Below are 20388 nucleotides of genomic sequence, written 5' to 3' on the forward strand. Positions count from 1 at the left end.
AAATTAATTTTTAGAGCAAAATACGTTGATACCATTACATCAGCCTAAGAAAATGAGTCGACATGACATGTTATGACACGCTAGTAGATACAGTATAATTACGAAAATATCCAAAATGAGGTGGGAAATCTAAAGAGTGAGAAAAAAGAACAACTGATTTTTCTTATAAAATAAATAACAATAATAATAATTAAAAAAATTAATTTCATTGAAAATGATTTAACAAAAGAGAAATAGTCTGATGCCAAAGTGAGGGCTTTCTTCAAGAACACTAAATCCCAAATTAATTTTTCTCAAAATACAGATTTACGTATATTTCAATTTGCACAACCTACAAATTTCGTTCCTAAATTATTTTTTCGTCGAAGATGTTCGAATTGCTGTTCTCTTTTTGCATTCATATTTCATACTACAAAAATCACTAAAATAATATTGTGACCGACAGCACGAAAAGTAAATAATTTGTTAGCTACCTCTAGACATTGAAATTTTTGCCAATAATAATAATGCATCATAATATTTCTAAAATCTCCTAAATTTATTTGGTAATTGTCACAAACAATCAACAAATTGGTGCAAGAAAAAAAATGTTCACTTCCAGCCATTTTTATACCGATGAATTATGGGCATTTTGGTCCTAATGGCAAGGTGGTCTACACCAACAATTGCAAATGACAGAGTCTTTTTTGTACTTTTTATACTTTATCTAAGAGTCATTTTGCTACTCGAATAATAATTTAAGGATGGTGTTATATATTAGGTGGCCCAATAACTTATTTAGGAGGCCCACTAACCGATCCACCTGGCAGGCCCACTTACCGACCCAATCCGTCCCGATCCGAACCGGTTACTTACCTACTTATTTGTTAACCCTAACCCTAACTCTCATTTCACCGGCAACTATGGTGTCTTTCCTTAGCTAACGTGATGGCTTTAGGAAAGCCAAGGCTTTCATTCTTTATCATCCTTTCACCCCTTAAAAAGGGAGATCTCCCCCTCGGCTATGAACACAGAAAATGTTTATCTCTCTCTTCTTCCTCACTCAAAGTTATGTGAATTAGGTGATTTTCGGGGGGTCTTTGGGATCGTGTAGTAGTGTGAGATCTTCATGATCGGAGTTGTTGTGGTCTTTGGTGGTGATGCAGTCGTGGGTCGGTTGTTGGTGGGTGCGGTGCCTTTCATAACCATGTTCCCTTTCTTATCTTCGGTTTGGATCTGGTTGTTTCTGAGTCATATTTCTTCTTACAGTGTTATTCTTTATCTTTTTGTTCATTATCATTCTTTATGATTTCTGTAATGTTTGGCCTGTAATATTTATTAAGGAGTTTCGTACTCCACTGTTGTAATAGTTGATAGGTATTCTAAGAAAGAAAAAGTGCCACAAGAGGCATCTACACTCTAAAGGTGGTAAATATATTCTACCTCTAATTTATTCTAATTTTCTGTCAAAGTTTGTTAAAATGCTTTCAAATCAAATAATAACTCAAATTCCAAAAATGTCCCGTCAACTCTGGGATGGACTTAAGACCCATCCTTTTGTCTTTGCTCTCAGGGGTGACAATGGGGCGAGTATAGATTGAGTTTGGATGGACCTAAAATATGTCCAATCAACTCTAAGAGGGATACATTCTATAGACCTAAAACCCATCACGAACCTCAACCGGTCCTAATTTTTAGAAACTGCCCCAATGTCCATTTTTTTGGAATTTCTTTGAATTCAAGTCCAATTACCAACCCTACTTGTTCTAATAGCTTCCTTTTTTTTTTAGCCCGTTCGAGTATATTCCTTAATTTGAATTATCAAGAACCAATCTTTGGTACAATGAATCAGAAACTACCACAAAGTTGAAAAAAAAATGAAAAACAAAAGACAAGAAGTAGGTGAATATGTACATTGATAAGAAAACTTTCCCCTTATTACATTTGAGCAAGTGAATCCCACTACACTACAGGAAGAGGGCTGTACTGTACTTGAGGATTTCTCCACTTTTCAAAACAACAAAATGCCCAAAATCCCAACTTAAAACCCAAGACAAAACACCAAAACCTTCTTCCACACTTCAACAAAATCCACTTATTTTATTCATATATATATATATATATACTAACTAGAGAGCCAAAAGCCACCCTCCCCAATTCCTATACTATTTCTTTCTTCATTCTTCCTTTCACAAAACACCCAACTCACAGAAGATGCAAACTCTTATTATCTTTCCTTCCCTACCTACACTACACACTTCACATCAAATTCTAGTTATAAGAGAGACAAACACCATATCTACTGCCTTGTACCATCTTTTTCTTCTTCTTCTTCTTCTTCTTCTACCCTGTACCTCTCATCCTACTATAAACTTGAGAGACCTGAAATGCCTGAGATCAGTAAGTCCACTCCTGAGGAAGGTAGAAGTCGCAGCTCACCAACATCGATCCTCCCTCAAGCGAACTCTGCATATTTCGGCGTTGTTGCAACACTAGGGTGTGCCGCCGCGCCATCAGTGCATCTGCAAACAGATCAATCACAAGTGTTAGCAACAAGAAGCTTAGAATGCGTAGAACAATTAATGTACACTAGTGCCTCACACATACTGTAATCCGGGACGAAGCCCCTGCTGAATCGGGGCGGAGGCTGCTGCTGTTGAGATTGAGCGAAACCATTCGTACTATTGAAGTTCTTGGTGTGGGCATGTGCAGCTACTCTGCCTGGAAACACAGCTGCTGAACAACCTGTGTGCAGATAACAATGGGAAGAAGAGGCAGATGAATCAAGAACGGACCTGAAACAACAGTAAGGTATGTGGACTTGCGAAGATTTTCTACATTAAAATCAAAGGCACTGGGGATAAGTGGAAATTCTTGGCCGCATAATATATTAAAAGATCTATAAAGCGAGCTTAGATATGCACTAATAAAGAGGATTTGGGCGTCAAAACTGTGGATAAAAGCAAGACCAACATAAAGCCAATTTGCCTAGATATGCATGATTCTTTTCCAATAACAAAAACTCATTCAGTCAAAAGGAATTCATAGAAGTGGCTCCAGATTTAGTTTCTTTCGGTCTTGGTAGAAAAACAACAGTGCCACAAGAATTCTTGGCTCCAAAACCAAAAATGAAAAGAAAACAGTAAATGGTAGGAAAAGGGCCCATCACATGGAACTCAGATTTGACAGTATTGAGTAGGGGGGTCCCTGCTCGTGATAAAGACAGAGAATGGGTCCATTTCATACCAAAGTCTAACTAGAATTAGACTTTCTTCCAATATTTGAATTTGAAAAAAATAAGGTTGAAATAGGTTTTTTTTTTTTTTTGTTTTTTGGGTTTCTGGGGAACAATGCTAGAAATTCAAAATAAAGCAGACCCAAGAACGAAACAAATTTCAAAAACCCAAAAGAATTATTGTTCCAAAAAAAGCAAGAAAATGGAGGGATATTGAAAAAGCACTGAGCTGTACAATACCTGGCTTCTTGTGAGAATCTGACGAATAAGCGTTGCTGTCATTATTATTCCCATATCTCCGAGGCAGAAACACTCCCGTCCCAGCACACGCCCTTTTCGCCGCCGCACCACCGCCACCGACGCCGTTACCAGATCCGCCGAATAAAACTGGCCTCCCACGGTTTTGGCTTTGCTGAAGGGTCCATGCAGCTTGATCCATTCCTCCCACTGGCCTTCCGCCCCTGTTTTGATACACTTGTTGCTGACTATACCACACACCACACCCCTCATTCTGTTGCTTTGCCTGAAACTGAACGAGAAATATTTTAGAGAAAAATTCTGACAAAAAATAGAAAAAATTTCTGGAAGAATGGAATTACATGTGTATTTGGGAAAACGGAGGGATTAGGGGTTTCGGATTCTGGGTAAAATTGGGAAAGGCTTCTCGGCGGGGCCAAAAGGCCTTTATGCTTGTTTGGCCAATGTCCTAACCCACAACCGCCGTTCAGCTTGAGCTTCGCAACTTGACCGGCGGCGCGGTAAATCAGATCCCCAATGGCTTCGTACTCGGAAGCCAGCGGCGTCGCGGGAGGCGACGGCACGCCGTTTGGACTTCCGTTGCTAGACCCACCGGCGCTCCGAGCAGCCCAAGTCCCAAAGTGGGCCAGCGTCGACTGAGGCGAAGTGGACATCACCCAGAGCTTCTGCAGAGACGAAAACCCGGAAGAAAAAAATTAAGAAAGTAGTAAAAATCACACAAGAAGGATGAGAAGCAAGCAAATGGTGCGTACCTCAAGACGTTCACGGCCCTCAGTTTCAAATCCGTAAGGGAACTCAGTGGGGAAGCAGAATTCAGCCTCCGACCTAGTGTTGTTACTCTTGTTGAAATTCTCTTTACCCATAAGGAAATCATCGTCAGTCAAGAACTCGGAGGGCAACCAGAACCCTGCTTCTTCAACGCTACTAGCCATTTTTTATGTGAAGGAGAAGGAGAGAAAACAGAGCGTATTAACTGAGTGCTTATGCGTTTTGAGCAATGGTTGCTGCTTGAGGAAGATATAATAATGGCAGAAGGATGAGAGAGAGGGACCCAAAGGAAAAAGAGGAGAGAGAGAGAGAGAGAGGAGTGGGGGGGAATGTTGAGGACAGGCGGTTGCTTTTTATTAAGGTTCTTGAGACAAAAAAATTCAAAAATTAAAAATTGATTTGGATTTGGATTTGGTGTTGGGGTTGGAGGGGTCGTTTTGTATTCAAAAATCAAATCAGAAAGAGAGAAAAAATACATAGTTTAAAGATTTGGTGTGTGCAGTGTGTGTGTGTGTGTGTGTGTGTGTGTTGTGGGAAGTAGAGTGGGGCCTAATTCATACATGCAAGAAAATGGAACAGTGGCATTAGTGGTTGAAGACATTTGTCCTGCTCTGTACTCCACCTGGCATCACTAATTTGGACCCCATTTTGCTTATTTGGCTTTCTTTTATTCTTTTAATTCTACCAAAAAAGAAAGAGTAAGCCCTTCACATTTTTGTGTTGGGGTTAATAAATGTTAGCTTTTTAAAAAAACAAAAAAATAAAAAAAACTATATCGAGTAGAATTAAAATTTGCTATAATCATAAATTTATTTTTATTATTTAAAAAAGTATTAATACCCTCATATTTATTTGATATAATTATGTAATTTTTGGACTGTAATGTACAGATATCAACTTTACTCTTAAAAGTATTTTGATTTTTTAATTTTTGAAAAAATGTTTAAAATTCCAATATTGTGCAATGTTCCGTTTGCCTATAAGTGTTTATGTCTTGTATATTTTGAAAAAGGAGTTTTAGTTCATACAAGTATTTTAAAGATATGTTAAATTATAGTTTAGGATATTAAGAAGGTATTTTGTGTAGTTCAATACGAATTCTTGATGTAATCTTGACAGAAGTTAATGGAATAGGCCCATTTAGACGGATATTAGTTTATGGGAGTATTGATACATTTTTATTCAAAGGAGGCTGTGTGTGGCACACTTGTTGGATGCGCATCCTTGTATACATACTGAATAAAAAAAAATTAAAGAAAAAAATAACAGATTATTTAAAAGGAATAATTTTAAATTTTGTATATCTTTTTTTAATTTTAGTACCCTAAGTTTTTAAATCATCGGACATAGTATCCGAAGTTTTTAATTTTCATCAATTTGAGTGCCCTCCGTTAGGTTTGCCATTAAAACAAACGGTCAATCCAATTTTGGAGAAAAAATTAGACGGAATTTTGTCTATACAAGGACATATTTGACTGTCATTTTATTCAGCACACACAAAATTTCTATTTTTTATTATAATTTATAATGAAGGACAATAATGTAAAAAAAAAAAAACCCAAATTTCTATCACAAAAATACTAATTCAAATCGTTATGAAAAATACCAATTCAAACATTTCCTCCCAATTCAAATCATTATGGAAATAAAAATGCATGCTAAATGCGGGATAATGTAAAGATAATTGCCTAGTAATAATTTAAGAAAATTAAAAGAGTCTTATGTTCAACCACCACTCGCATTATTCACGAAAAATAAACAGTAAAAATCGAATAAGCCACTCAAAAAGTGTCAATTACTTATGAGTTAAATAAAATTGCATATCCATAATTTGATATATTATACTTTTGTTTGTGCACAAAATAAAAAATACATTTCAATTATTATTTTTGGCTGAGAGAATTATGTATATAAATTTATTATAACTTTCTATTTCACCAACCACAAAAAATAAAAAGCTAAAAGAAATTATTTGTTAAAATAATTAAAATAAAAATATAAAAAATTATAGCATAAACCCTCGATAAATAGAGTATGACAGCATTTGCATTGTGGCCAAACAAAAAGAAAAAAAAGTGATTTTTTTCAATAAAATTCATATTTTTTTTTTACAGAAATTGGATTAAATATGTATTTTTTTTTTAAATTGTAGTCCTCGATTATGAAATTGAAATCAAAATGAATCAAAATAGAAATTTTTTTGTGTTGAATAAAATGAAAGTCAAACATGTCCTAACATAGACAAATTTCTGCCTAATTTTTTCTCCAAATTTGGATATAACGGTTAACTTAACGGAGTGTACTCAAGCAGATAAAAATTAAAAATTTTGGATACCAAATTCTATGACTTAGAAACGTAGGGTACTAAAACTTAAAAAGAATATACTTTAAGTACGGATAGTACTGAAATATATGAAGAGAGAGAAAATGATAGAGCAATGAAAAGAAAGTAGGGAAAAAAAATAAAAAATAACAATAAAATTCATTGAAATGGATAAAGGTAGATCAGTAGTGTAGATAATATTACAATAAGTAACTAAATATAAAATCTAAACATTGTAGTTGATATTAAATTATAATTAACAAACTATTGGTCCTCTACAAAATAATTATTTTGATACTAAATGTTTATTTGAATTATTTTTCTTTTAGAAATAACTAATCATTGATATATCAGTCAATTTAAAAAATATTTAGAAATAAAAATATATTTATAAAAATAATATATGACATATAATTTATATTACAAAAATAAAGAAAGTCGAATGGTGAATAACATTAAAACGATAACAAGTAAAAGTAAAATTTTTAAGATAACTATATTCCGACACAATAATTATAGACTAAATTTCATTTGTATAATTATATTTTCATATTAAGTAAATTAAAAAATTTTGGGAATTAATTTAATACGATAAAATGTTAAAAAAAAGATAAATTCTGAATGCGCATTATTACGTTTGCATCATTACATCTATTGTTTTTTATATTATTAGCATAAAAGTATCACAACAACAAATTAAGTTGTAACATATATCTTATTGATTAAGAAAAATATTATATCAATTAGATGCATATGAATAAGAGTAAGAAGTAAACTAAATATTTTAAATTAAAACTTACAATGTAAATGCAAAAAATAAATTTTTTTACCCAATAATAATTTAAAATTTAGAAGTTAATAAAGCATTCAAACAATATTTGGAAATATTTAAAAGTCGATATGAAATATAATTATATATATATATATATATATTATAGGATCTTGCAGTAAAAATACTGATACTATGACCCACTTAGATTACATTTTTATTTAATAATAGTCAATAAATAATTAAATTGAAATCATTCAATGTCAATAAATTAAAAATAAATGACATTCAAGATGTAGTAGTAAAAAAAATATAACATGCACAGAGATAAAGTAACAAAAATAAAATTAAAAAAAATAGCAAATAGGCATAATAAAATCTACAAATAAAAATAGATCAATTTTACTAAATTGAAGTTCCTTGCAAAAAATCCAAATTATAGAACTTAGACTAATTAATTTTATTTTAATATCGGATTTTTGAATAGTGTTATTATTGTTTTGAAATTAATTGGTTTGATATGAGACAATTAAATACAATCATTAGTGAATACGAATTGCAATATTTCAAATTTTGGAGAATATTTTTTTATTTAATAATACCAATTAAAGTTAGAAAGCGAATTACAAATAGTATGATTAAATAGTTATGTTATCAATTAAAACACTTATATATTATCAATTTGTTTGAAAATATGATTGTATATAGTTCCCATGAGAGAAACATAAATACATATATATACTTCTAAAAATATATTTCTACACGTGCACGCACATCATCTTTTCTTGTGTATATATACACATAGATATCTGAAGTCGGATAAATTCATTCCGTTTATAAATTTGAAAGGAATATCGTTGTAAGAATTTTTTTCTTTTTGGAAAAAATATATTTTGAAGAAAGTGTAATTTCATATTTTTAAACGGGATGTAGATACAGTTAACAAAAAGTGAGATCAGTTGAAAGTAAGTGATCTACCTTGCAACTGCGTTTGGAGGGTAATTTCCGGTGAGTCTAGCATCCACAAACTGCTTTATGTTTGCCAATCAATCAAATTACAGTTCATATACCACCTGCATGGGAACTTAAGCAGAAAACAACACTTAGTAGATTGATTGCATACCCATGTCACAAGACTCTGTTGTCCCCTTGGCTGTGTTTGATCAACCGGCTTACGTCCGGCCAAGAGTTCCACAAGTACCACACCAAAGCTGTATACATCGCTCCTCCAACTTAGCAGGCCGGTCATTGCGTATCTACAACCCGGCCCATAAAGGACTGATTTGATTTCCTATTGCATTTTTCCCAATACGAAAACGTTCGCTGCATAAAACAAAAAACGCAACGCGACCCCTGAACTTCTAGGAAAGAAGCTTGCTGTTTTTTGAAAGGGCTCTTTTTTTTAAAAGTTCAAGGGGATGTGTGGAGGTCTTGGCATGTTTTCATGGGAGGTGTGTTGCGGTTTACGCTAGGAAAAGAATGAGAAAAGGGCGTACTCGGGGGCATGATAACCGAAAGTTCCAATAATACGAGTGGATTGAAGACATGGCTCCATTCGACAGATCCGAGTCACCAATCTTAGCAACATTACAATTATCAAAGAGCAATACATTGCTGGAGCTGATGTTGCAATGTATCTGCCCTTTCTCATGAATGTATTCCAATCCTCTTGCAGCCCCAACAGCAATTTTAACTCTTTGCTCCCATGAAGGAACAGCGCCGGGCTTTGCACCTCTGACGCCATTGCCAAAACCTTGACGGCTTATGCGATGTGGCTTTTCTCCCATCTTTCCTTCGGGTTGGAGGCTCTGTTGGCCGCTTTGTCTTTCGGTTGCTCCTTAGGAGGGGGTGTGATATTCTGCATATCTGGGGAGACCAGTTGCCTAGTGCTATCTAACGAGTTAGTTTCATCGTTAGGTGGTAACTTCATGTCGTCATCTTGATTTGTCATATCATCCGGTGCTGTTGATTTTGATCTCTCCTGCTCTTCAAGTGCAAACTCAAGTTGCAGCACAACGTGAGCCATCATTGGCCGTTTCCTCGGTTCATCATGCAAACATCTTTCAGCAATCTCTACGAACACCTTGAGGCTATCTTCTGAGATTTCACCCCGCAGATGTGAGTCCACGGTCATGTCAGCTTCCCCCTTACTAATGTTTTCTCGAGCCCAATTGGTCAGAATCAGCTCGTTCGCTGCAACCCTTGGATCCACCGCTGCTCTCTCACTCAATACTTCCAACAACACCACCCCAAAGGCGTATGTGTCGCTTTTCCTGGTTAGTTTGCCGGTGGTAAAATAAGTCTGGTCGAAGTAGCAGAACCTGCCTTTCACTTCTGTGCTGACATGAGTCTGTGACTTGCCTCTTGTTAAATGTTTGGCCAACCCAAAATCTGAAACCTTAGCTATAAATTCTCATCCAGCAGAATGTTCGAAGCCTTTACATCATGGTGTACGAGTGAATTTCCAGTGTGAAGTAGTACAGGCCTCGACCAGCTCCAACGCATATATTAAGCCGTTGCTTCCACGTGAGAGACGAATCAGAGTCGTGTGTGTGTTCCTTGCAAGTTTGTAGAGATGGTCGGCCAGCTTTCCAGAGGGCATGTACTCATAACCAAGAATCATTTCCCCGCGCTCGTCTTAGTAGCCAGTCAGAGAGACTAGATTAACATGCCGGAGCCCATTTAGTGTTTCAATCTCTGTCACAAACTCGTGCGATCCTTGCCTGGAATCTGATTTTAGCCTCTTTATGGCCACAGTCTGTCGCCCATTGTCAACGGCATGGTCTCCTCCTCTGTACCATCAGCTTCCCAAATTTGTCTTAACACAAGAACGATCACGCTCACCATATAAATTATTGCTACTGCAATAGTTGCACTTGCATTTCTATGGCCAAGAACTTGGGAGTAAAAGTTGGATAGCACTGTGTGACGAATCTTGCGCTGAAGGTGAGGGATTCGGACTCACAAGACTATTGTAAAGGTTGCTCAACTTCATTATTTCAAATCCTTTAAGAGGTCTATGCCCATCCAAGAATTCATCATTTGATTGCAGCCGAATCAAGAAATCGCGTTTACCCGCTTCCTTGCACCCTTTCATCATCACAGTGAAGTCCCTATACCAAGGTACGCTACTCTCATCGTCCCTTTCTCCGACTATGTCAATATCAACATTAACAATTAGTCCATTAATGTGGACTTCAAGACCACCAATCCCCACCATCTTAAGTCCTAACTCTGAGAAATGAAGCCTGGCCAAGTACCTGAATCCCACATCCACAGATGTTCTCCAGGTAATATTGCTGATCTTGTTTGCTTTAAGCTTAGGAACCATTTCGCACATCCCAAACATGCCAACAATATCATCACCAGCTGACGACAACAGATCCTGTTTGATATTTATTCGGTTTGATTCAATTAACCGAACTGAACACCCATACCCTAAAAGATAAAACATTTAAACATAGAAAATCAACACATACCATAGTTAAGATTTCCCAACTCGATGAGATGGCTGGCCCTCACGGACATCATCGGTGGCCACGTAATATTTACTATCTTCACTTGATTTTTTGTGTTTAACCATGTAAAATTCTTTTTCTTTTTTCTTTTCCTGAATAAATCAATAATGCACCATTATATTATAATTTCGACCAACATACTAAATATTAATAATTTATAATGAATTGATATCTACCATTAATATTAGACAAATAACTATTATTATTACGATTGAAAATTCATAATTCAATTCTACAAACAAATACGTAGAATGATTGTACAACTATTTATTTTGAAAAATACCGTATGTCTTACACATTAAGAACTTTCCTTTATAATTTATTAAATAAATCTTTGATGTACATGGTTATTTTCTCGAAATAATAAATAATATAAATTTAGTATTATTATATTACAGGTAATAATAAAAATATTATTATTTTATTATTATATGAAATTTTGAATTGTTCGAATTAGAAATAAGAAAATGGTTACAATTGACACAACCCAATTCGATCTATTTACAATCCGATCCATTTTAAACTCATTGATTTAAACTTATTTCAAACACAATTTATTTAAATCCGACCCAAACTCGACCCAACCCGCCCATTTGTAGTTCTTTCTCCAGTTCTAATCTCCTGTGGGTTTCAATCTCTTCAGTTGAAAAGGCTGCTAAAGAGTAAAAGCAACAATGGCTTTTTTGTTATAGCAAAGGACTCTTAACCTAACACGACTTTAAGCAGCACTTTTTTCATTTTTTCGCATGAAAAAGAAGTCCGCTTTCTCGGGCCTTGTCCTTCCAAAACCTGAACTAAAGGCGCATGTGACCTATTTCTTCCTCGTCACTCATAACGTCTCTCCCTCTCACTGAATTTTGAATTCATCTCCCACATGGAGAAAAAAGTGTAGAACTTTACTGTACATGTTAAATATTACTAATATTTGTGAGCAATTAATTGTTAATTGTTTAAGAAAATTGGAAATATATATAGAATAAGATATTCAAGAGAGGCATGAAAATAATTCATGGACAAGACAAGACGTCTACTAGCTACAACTTTTACAAATTGCTGGTGAGTAAATTACACTGACATTCATGATCGTGATTATGTTTAATTATAAGAGTGAAGATATACCTCTTTATGTGCGTTAGCGTATGAAGATATTAGGGTAGTTTAGTAAAAGAAAAATTATTTGACTTGCAATAATTCAATCGAGAGTAAAAATAAATTTTTATTTATTTTTTTAACTAATATCAACAAATTTCGACTAATTGAGAATCTCTTTATCAAACGAGAACAAACGTCAGAAATATTAAATATAATTTTTTAAACTATAAAAAATATATATGTAATTATTCTAAATATTAGAGGAGGACAGTGTAATTATTCATTTACTCTATATATATATTTGTAAAAGAAAGAGGTTAAAGAAGTGGAAATTATATGATCATCTTTGAAAAAGAAAGTACTGTGTCCAATCAAAGTCAAAGGGTTTGGGCTTTTGTGAAGAACGGTATAGATGAAAAGAAATTTACTTTAATTCAGATACCAACCAACCAAGTGCCTTTACATTCAAATTCGATGTGGACTATGAATCCACAAGTAGCCGTTTTACCATTTGTAAATATTATATTTGGTCTTTTAAATTTTTATCTAAAATCACTTTAGTCCCTCAAATTTATTTCTTGACTTTAGTATTTTTAAATTTTAATTTTTATCTCAATTTGGTCTCTCTGACCAATTTCCTGCGAAAATGTGGCCGGAGTTTGAATTTTTGGAAGGTAAAATGAACAATTTAAGTTTAATTTTATCACTTTAGTTCATAAGTTTGTAAAATTATCAAATTAGTCCTTTTTTAGAAAGAAAATTATTTTTTTAATATTTTTATATGGTGAATATGACGTAATTATCTAGTATAAAAAATAAAAACTTTGAAGTCTTGTAAACATAATAACATATTACTTAACATAAAAGTAAATAATCACTCTTTTTTACATTTTTAAAAGTGATAAAAAAAAATCAAATTATGAATAGAGTTTATAAAAATTATATAATCTAAAAATATAATTAAAAAATATAAGTCTATTTTTTAATTTTAAGAGTAAAAGATAAGTCAATAGAATTAAATCTTAAGAATATTTATTAAATATTAATAGCTACAATTTTTAAAAAAAAAATTGGTGAAATGTACTTTTAACTAGATTATTTGGTGGATTTTAAATATATATAAAATTTAGTTTAAGAGGTTTTTATAGAATTTTTTTCTATAAAATGGAGCTATATATTAATAAAACCTCTAAAAATGAATTATACGCATATGAAATCTACCAAATAATATAGTTAAAAAGTATAATCTATCTTTGTTAAGGTTTAAGTTTTTAAACTTATCTTTAACTCTTAAAATAAAAAATTACAGACTTAAATTTTTTATTATATTTTTTAATTATATAAGTTTTATAAAACTTATTTATAATTTTAGTTTTTTTAACTATTGTTAAAAAAAAGAGACTGTTTATTTTAAGTTAAGCAATATATTATTATTATATTCACAAAAATTCAAAATTTTCATTATTTTCTTAAGATAATTACAACATATCAGCATAAAAAATATAAAACAGTTATTTTTTGTTTAAAAAAATAACTAATTTGATAATTTTACTAACTTAAGGGACTAAAGTGATAAAATCAAACTTATTGACTATTTTACCCTCTAAATAGTCAAAATCCGGCCAGAGTTTCACCGGAAGATGGTCAGAGGGACCAAACCGAGACAAAAACTATAATTTAAGGATGTTAAAGTCAAGAAATGAACTTTAGTGATTAAAAGTGATACTAAAAAAAAATTAAGGGACCAAATGTAGCATTTACCCATTTGCATTTTTATGAATCCACAAGTAGCCGTTTCACCATTTGTAATTTTTTTGGTTTTTTTGTTTTAATAAAAAAAATAATCACATAATTTCATCAATTTTAGTAAATTAATAAATAAAACGATTCGATTAATAAACCGATATTCTAATAAATGAGAAAAATTCAAACAACCCCCTTGTGATATTTCAAATAAGCAAATTACCCCATATGAAAAAAAAAATAGCAATTTATCTGTTTGTATTTTTAAAAGTGCAGCAATTTTGCCCCTTTGTGTTTTTCAAAATGAAGCAATCTATCTCCTTAGACTTGGCGTTAAATTGTTTCATTTTAAAAAACACAAAGGGGTAAATTACTATTATTTTTCTATAGGGGGTAATTTACTCATTTATCAATATCACAAAGAGGTAAATTAAATAAAACTTTATAATAAATTCACATTATAATAAACTCATAATAAATAAAACAAATATACATTACAATAAATTTATATTATAAAACAAATACTGAGTTAAATTCATGACTTTAAATTTATACACGAGACCTTTTACACTCCATATTTCCCTTTTTGAAGTTTATTATAGGAATTTCTCACATTAATATGCATCTACTTAGTTAATCATTTGTGGTAATTAATTGGCAAATAATAATAAATTACGGTTTTGCAACTATTATTAGCCACTATTTTAACAAATGGGAATATTGGTTATAACTAAAGATTATAGTGAATATTTTGATCATAGCTAATAATTATATTAAATATTTTTTCTATGTCTAAAATCATTATAAATATTGATCTTATCGTGGTCAAAATTTAAATTTTTATACTAATTTGATAGTATTGATTTATCATAACTATTAGGATAAAATTACATTTTGTCATCCGAACTATACACATCATACACTTTTTCATCTAAACTTTTTTTTTTTATGTCAACTTATCATCTCAAAATTTGTGAAATTTGCAATTTGCCATATACGGCCGTTTCTGAATGATTTTTTTGTCAGAAAAAAGATCACATGTAGTGCGTATGCGACGGTTAAGGGCAACATGATGTAATATTTTTCACATGTACACCACATGTGAATTTTTTTGGCAAACAAATCAACAAGAAAATGAACATGTATGGAAAATACAAATTTTGCAAAGTCAAGATGGTAAATTAAAAAAATAAATTAAATAATAAAGTGTAAAAACAAGCATAATTCAGATATAAAAGTATGATTTATCCTAATTGTTAACCCATAATCATTGATAATGAAATAATAATTTGAAAAGTATTAATTCATCATTCTCCTCGAAAAACATGGAATGTTTTTCCTCTATTAACTCAAAACCCTTTCATATTCCCGATGCTTAATTTTCTCCTAGTCTTGAAACATTAATTAAAAAACATTTTACGTGCAATATAATTTATTCAGAAAAACCCGAACGAATGGGGATAGAAAGTCCAGTTGCTTAATTAAGCAGTATTAATGATTAATTAATGACAATTAACTTGTAATACCTAGGTCAAAATCAAATAATACGCAAATTATAGAGTCTATGCTACCATATTTTCAGGCAAGAAAAGTAAGAATATGAGTGGTAGCTCGACGCAAATTATTAATTATAAGATAGTCACAATAATTATGTTATAATATTGGTCTAAGACACTAATTAAGCATGCAAAACGTAGAACAGCCACCCTAAAAAAGGCTACACTTTCTTGTTGTTTGGAATTGTTTTTAATAAATATTTTTAAGTTTGACCTTTTTTTAGATTATTAATGTAATATTATTACCTATATATATAGCTGAAAATTGCATTTTACGTCCAACAAATTAGTTATTTGTGATCTTGCCTCTATTATTTTTTAACTCGTCATATTGTATCTCATAACTCTAAAGAATTTGTAGTTTTAGTTCCAAGTCTTAATTTCATTAAATTTCTAATAAAAACACCATGTGCGCGAGCTCCATTAGATCTTGAGGGGAGTTAAAAGATCTACCTTTTATTATTTTCTCACTCCTTAGATCTTGTTTTGTTATTATTTTAAATGCCCCACTCGATCGAAGGACTAACCACTCGATCTAAGGGTAAAGGTGTTTCAACCCTCAACCCCTCGAGGAGGTCCAATATACCAAGAAGCTCATGGAGGCCTAGGAAGGCTTGTTGGAAGCTCATTAGGACTACTTGCATGGCAGCCATGTCAACCCTACGAGAAAATTTAAAGGGCATTTTTGGACGAATCTTGATTAAACAACTTGAAAAAATGAGAATTCGTTGCCGCGACAAAAGATTGAAGATCTAAGAAGAGTGGTTAGTCGCCCATAACCGTCTCCAAGAGAAGGTGGGGAACCCTATTCAGAAAGTGAATCCTACATGTAAGGAGATAAATCTTCAAACACACGGATAAGAAATACCCCCATAGAAAGTAGAATCTATCTTCTCCAACAAACCCGAGTCCCAAGGGGGTCAAACTCTCTCACCAGCAGGGGACGAAGGCTATAAAAAGGACCTCCTCTCCTCAGTAACATGTAACGTTTTTTTAAGATTAACACGCACAGAAACATTATTACTCAAAGCACTTTTACATTGAGTTATCGTCTCAAATTATGATTTTTTAGTTTAATTCTTATTTCCATCATTATTTACTAAGTTAAGCGTCAGAGTGCTAACGTATTTTTTATAGTTCCCTTCTTCTATACTTGTAAAAGACTAGGCCCAAAAATCTCAAGTTGTATGTATCCAAATAAGTGATTTTTCACTTGCATCACTTATTATCTGAAGTTATTAAAGTAGAAAAAAATATTCGATCGTGTTAATCAAGCACTCGATTTATTCAAAAAAAAAAAAAGAAATTATTTGTTGTTATTAGTAAAGTAGTAAAGAAAATAATATGAGTTGCACATACTCAGCGCACAACCCGCCCCCCCCCCCCCCCCTCTTCTGCAAAATGAAAATTGAACCAAATATGCAACTTTTGTAAATTTATTGCCCTCATGTAAAATTGAAATTGGAGTAAACCAAAGGTATCACCCCCTAAAATAATAGGAAGGAAAATGCATTTTGTCCATTTATAAATATGAGGGGTAAATTAGAACCAGTTCTTTTAAAATTTAGTATAACTATAAATATCTTTTCCTTGTATGGTAAATTGCAAGTACCCCCTCCTCCAATGATTTTAACGTATGTCTAACAACGAACACATTTCGTTAGTCTCCGTTATATTGTCATCAAATTTTTATGGTGAACTGAAAAAATAATCATTTTAATTATGAATTAATATTTTATATATTTTTTCTAAAATACTTTTATGGACAAATTTTTTTATATTTGTTCAAACGCTCTATTTTTTTAAAAAAAATATTCATCTCACCATTTATGGACTATATAATTATTTTTTATTTTAAAATATACTTATATCTTTATAAACAACGAGAGAATATTTTTAATTATGTTCGGAAAAATATTCAAATTTTGCCCAAATATAAATGCATAGCCATGTCCCTTCCGTGAGTATGCAAGACAGCAAGGGGTGGAGTTGAGTCTTGTGCAAAATGGCGCTCCCATTAAATAAAATATCCATCCTTGCTTCAAGTGGTTGCTGTTACTAACCAACATGCAATTCCCAACTACTCCTTTCACCTCTCATGCACACCACATACTCTTGCTTTTATCACTTAGTTCTTCCTCTTCTTCTTCTTCTTCTTCTTTTTTCTTTAATCTATTTTAAATATTTTTTTGTATGTGAAAAAATACCAGAAATCTTATAAACCTATTTCAAATAGATCCGATGATGTCATTTTATATTCCAGTCATATTATGTACTCTTGATTTACGATTTACAGTTATTCACGTCATTCTGATGTGACTGATTCAAGTGGATTTAAACTGTAAATAACTCAGAGCAAGTTGCCATTATTTAATATTGTTCACGTACTAGTTACACTAGATTTACCCTCGATCCGGTCTTAATCACTTAGGCATCGATAAATTATAACTGAGTTATATCTAATGTACTTCAAAGACCATTAATTTGTTCCTTCCTTTGTCTTTCTTTCTTCTTTATTACTTGTGTAGAATCCATATGACCTAATTTTTGACACTTAGTGGCCAGATTAAGATCATGTTAATATAGGAGTCTAGTACTTGGAATTATTTTGGGTTGAATTTTGTGACGCTAATGTTATGTTTCTTTTCTTTTTTTTTTTAATCAATATTATTATTATAAGGTGACGTGTGAAAAATTCACCGAGATCAGTTCCAAATAAAAAACCAATCAAGTATATTTAGTTAAGTTTGGAATATAAAAAATGTGACCAGCATGGCAAGAAACCATGAAAACCACTCATACAGCTCTGATTATAATCCTCCAATGCTTAAGTCAGTAAAGTCATAAAAACAGAAAATATGAAGAGAATATGAGGTTGCAAAAGTTGCACTTAGGGACCAATGATGTCTTATCCTAGTAATTAAGACGGAACTCTAGTGAACAAATTTGAGATCATGGACTCGAGTCTACCGGACGTGTGGGTATTTGTCAAATTTAATGTGAGTTTATTGTAATGGATTTTATTTATGTAACATCAATTTATCGTACTGTTTTGTCAGTTTATTAGTATTAATATAATATGTAATCACCGTTTCAAAAAAGAAAAAAGTTGCACTTGAGGCATGAAAGATTAATTTTTATAGATTTTTTTTGGAGTTGTACGATTTTCACATGAACCACTAATCTAAAAATGATTAAGTGGTCATCATGAGTCCATACATATCCAATTAAATTCAAATTCGGCCTAACCCAAAAATAAAGTACGTAAATCTTAGTCTGTTTTGACGATAATAAAAAGTTAGGGGTCTTTATGTAAAATTTCAAATTTTGATGTGTGACCATTTATCCATTTTTTATGATACATCATAAGGTATTAATAGATTATATAATGTGCTACTTACAATAATTGAGAATTAAATGTCGATAACACGACTTAATTATCGACTACTATCTCAAAGATTAATTAGATCATTAAATTTCAAAACAATAGCACATAAAATGCATTATGTAAAAATAAGATTGGAGAAATCACAACCCAAAAATTTATAATTTTAAATGACAGTGAATTAAAAAAAAATTTAAAATTCATCAATATTCGGTAATATAAAAAATCAAATTCGAATTGATTTGATATTGTTTGTGTTCTTCATTCTTTTAATTTTTAGGAAAAAAATATGTGGTTTTAATTTTATTTTTATAAATTTTTATTTGAAATGAGAATATATCTAGATTAGTTAAAAATATATATATATATTTTATATTGAATTATGATATTAAATTAATACATTTTAAATGTGAATACGTATAAACATACATGTTTCACCTTTAATTACTATTTTAATGTTCAAATTTTAACTGTTTGTATTTTTATTTTCAGTGAAAAATGTATATATGTTTTCTTGTGAACGAGAATATATCTAAAATTATTTAATGAGATTGTGTTTTATACTGAATTGTGCAGTAGAATCAATATATTTTCACTTTAATTACTGTTTCAAAGATTAAAAATTGAAGACGAAAACATAATATAAAATTTATTATTTAAAATTTGAAAACCCTTTATTTATTTATTTTTTATTTCCATTTGGGTACAAAACAAGAAGGGTAAAACAGTAAATTCGAGAAACATTGACTTGCCCGTCACCGCTACGCCTACGGCTAGTCGGCTAAGCATCCCTTTTCACTATATTATTGTTATTTTGAATGGGGGACTACCAAAGTAGACGTTGGCCTTTAGGCACTTGGCAGTTACCTTCAAACTTTGAAAATCAAATCTGCAGTACCCCCCACAGCCCACACACTCACAGAGGATACAACAACGGGTGCGCCCGGAGAACAATCGACGTTATGTCGCCTTTCAAACCCTTTTAAAGTCTGCATTTTCATCTTCAAAGCTTTGGCAGCAGTGAGGATTGAAGCTTTAATGGCGTTTGACGGACACATTTTTGGAACAGCAAAAATCCAGCTGAGTCCTTGTCTTTTCTTGAATTGAAGTGATCCCTTTTGAGTAATATTTTTGGTGTTGAAATGGAAAGTGTAGCTGAGACTGAAAGGAGCGAGATGAAAGATGGGGCTGAGTTGGTTAGTGATGATTCGGTGACGGAGTCGAGGAAGAGCAGCCGGAGCAGTAGTTGCGACAGCAGATCGGGTTCCGATAATTCTTCTTCTGCTCAGTTGGGTTGGCCTATCGGGAAAGCTGCAAATTGTTTGGGAAATGATGGGTCTGAAGGAAAACGCAAGTCCACGTTGAATGTTGAGAGTTGTGATGATGATTCTAAGTTGAAGAAGCACGGTTCAAATGTTTCAGGTTAGTTCGGAGTTCGATTATCCTTTTCCAGCCCAAGAAAAGGAAAAGGATTAAGAGAAAATATCAAAGCTTAAAAGAGAAACGGAAATTTAAAGAAAAACACACAGTACACGGGTAGAAATGTTGATTTTCTTTTGTTGTTTTTGGTAGTTATGGTGGTTTTATTATGTTATCGATGAAGATTTTTAGTTTGAGTATGGTTGGCACAAAATGTTCGAGTCTTTGATAATGTGCGAATTTTTGTCGTTTATCTTGGTAACAATTTTGATCCTGAAAAGAAAACTGAAAGGGCTAAAAACTTTCCATGGTATTTTTGACCCTTTTAATCTTAACAGAAATG

The 20388-nt window shown here is 32.2% G+C and overlaps 2 protein-coding genes and 1 pseudogene across 2 annotated transcripts in view; 1 reads left to right on the plus strand and 2 right to left on the minus strand.

The window, feature by feature from the left end:
- Window positions 1870–4667, minus strand: LOC105160931. Its single transcript, XM_011078459.2, has 5 exons — window positions 4225–4667; window positions 3814–4137; window positions 3455–3743; window positions 2587–2724; window positions 1870–2501 (listed from the first exon to the last, which is right to left on the minus strand). Exons 1-5 carry the CDS (start codon window positions 4402–4404, stop codon window positions 2377–2379), a joined length of 1056 nt encoding a protein of 351 aa, XP_011076761.1. The 5' UTR covers window positions 4405–4667; the 3' UTR covers window positions 1870–2376.
- Window positions 8307–10860, minus strand: LOC105160990 (annotated as a pseudogene).
- LOC105160933 (rop guanine nucleotide exchange factor 5) overlaps window positions 19447–20388 on the plus strand; it is a gene marked incomplete in the record, with an annotated part of 3587 nt that continues 2645 nt past the window's right edge. The window contains 1 exon segment of the mRNA XM_011078460.2: window positions 19447–20048. Coding sequence (XP_011076762.1) covers window positions 19769–20048 — 280 coding nt within the window.

Source organism: Sesamum indicum, linkage group LG4, assembly GCF_000512975.1.
Source record: "Sesamum indicum cultivar Zhongzhi No. 13 linkage group LG4, S_indicum_v1.0, whole genome shotgun sequence".
NCBI classification, from domain to species: Eukaryota; Viridiplantae; Streptophyta; class Magnoliopsida; order Lamiales; family Pedaliaceae; genus Sesamum; species Sesamum indicum.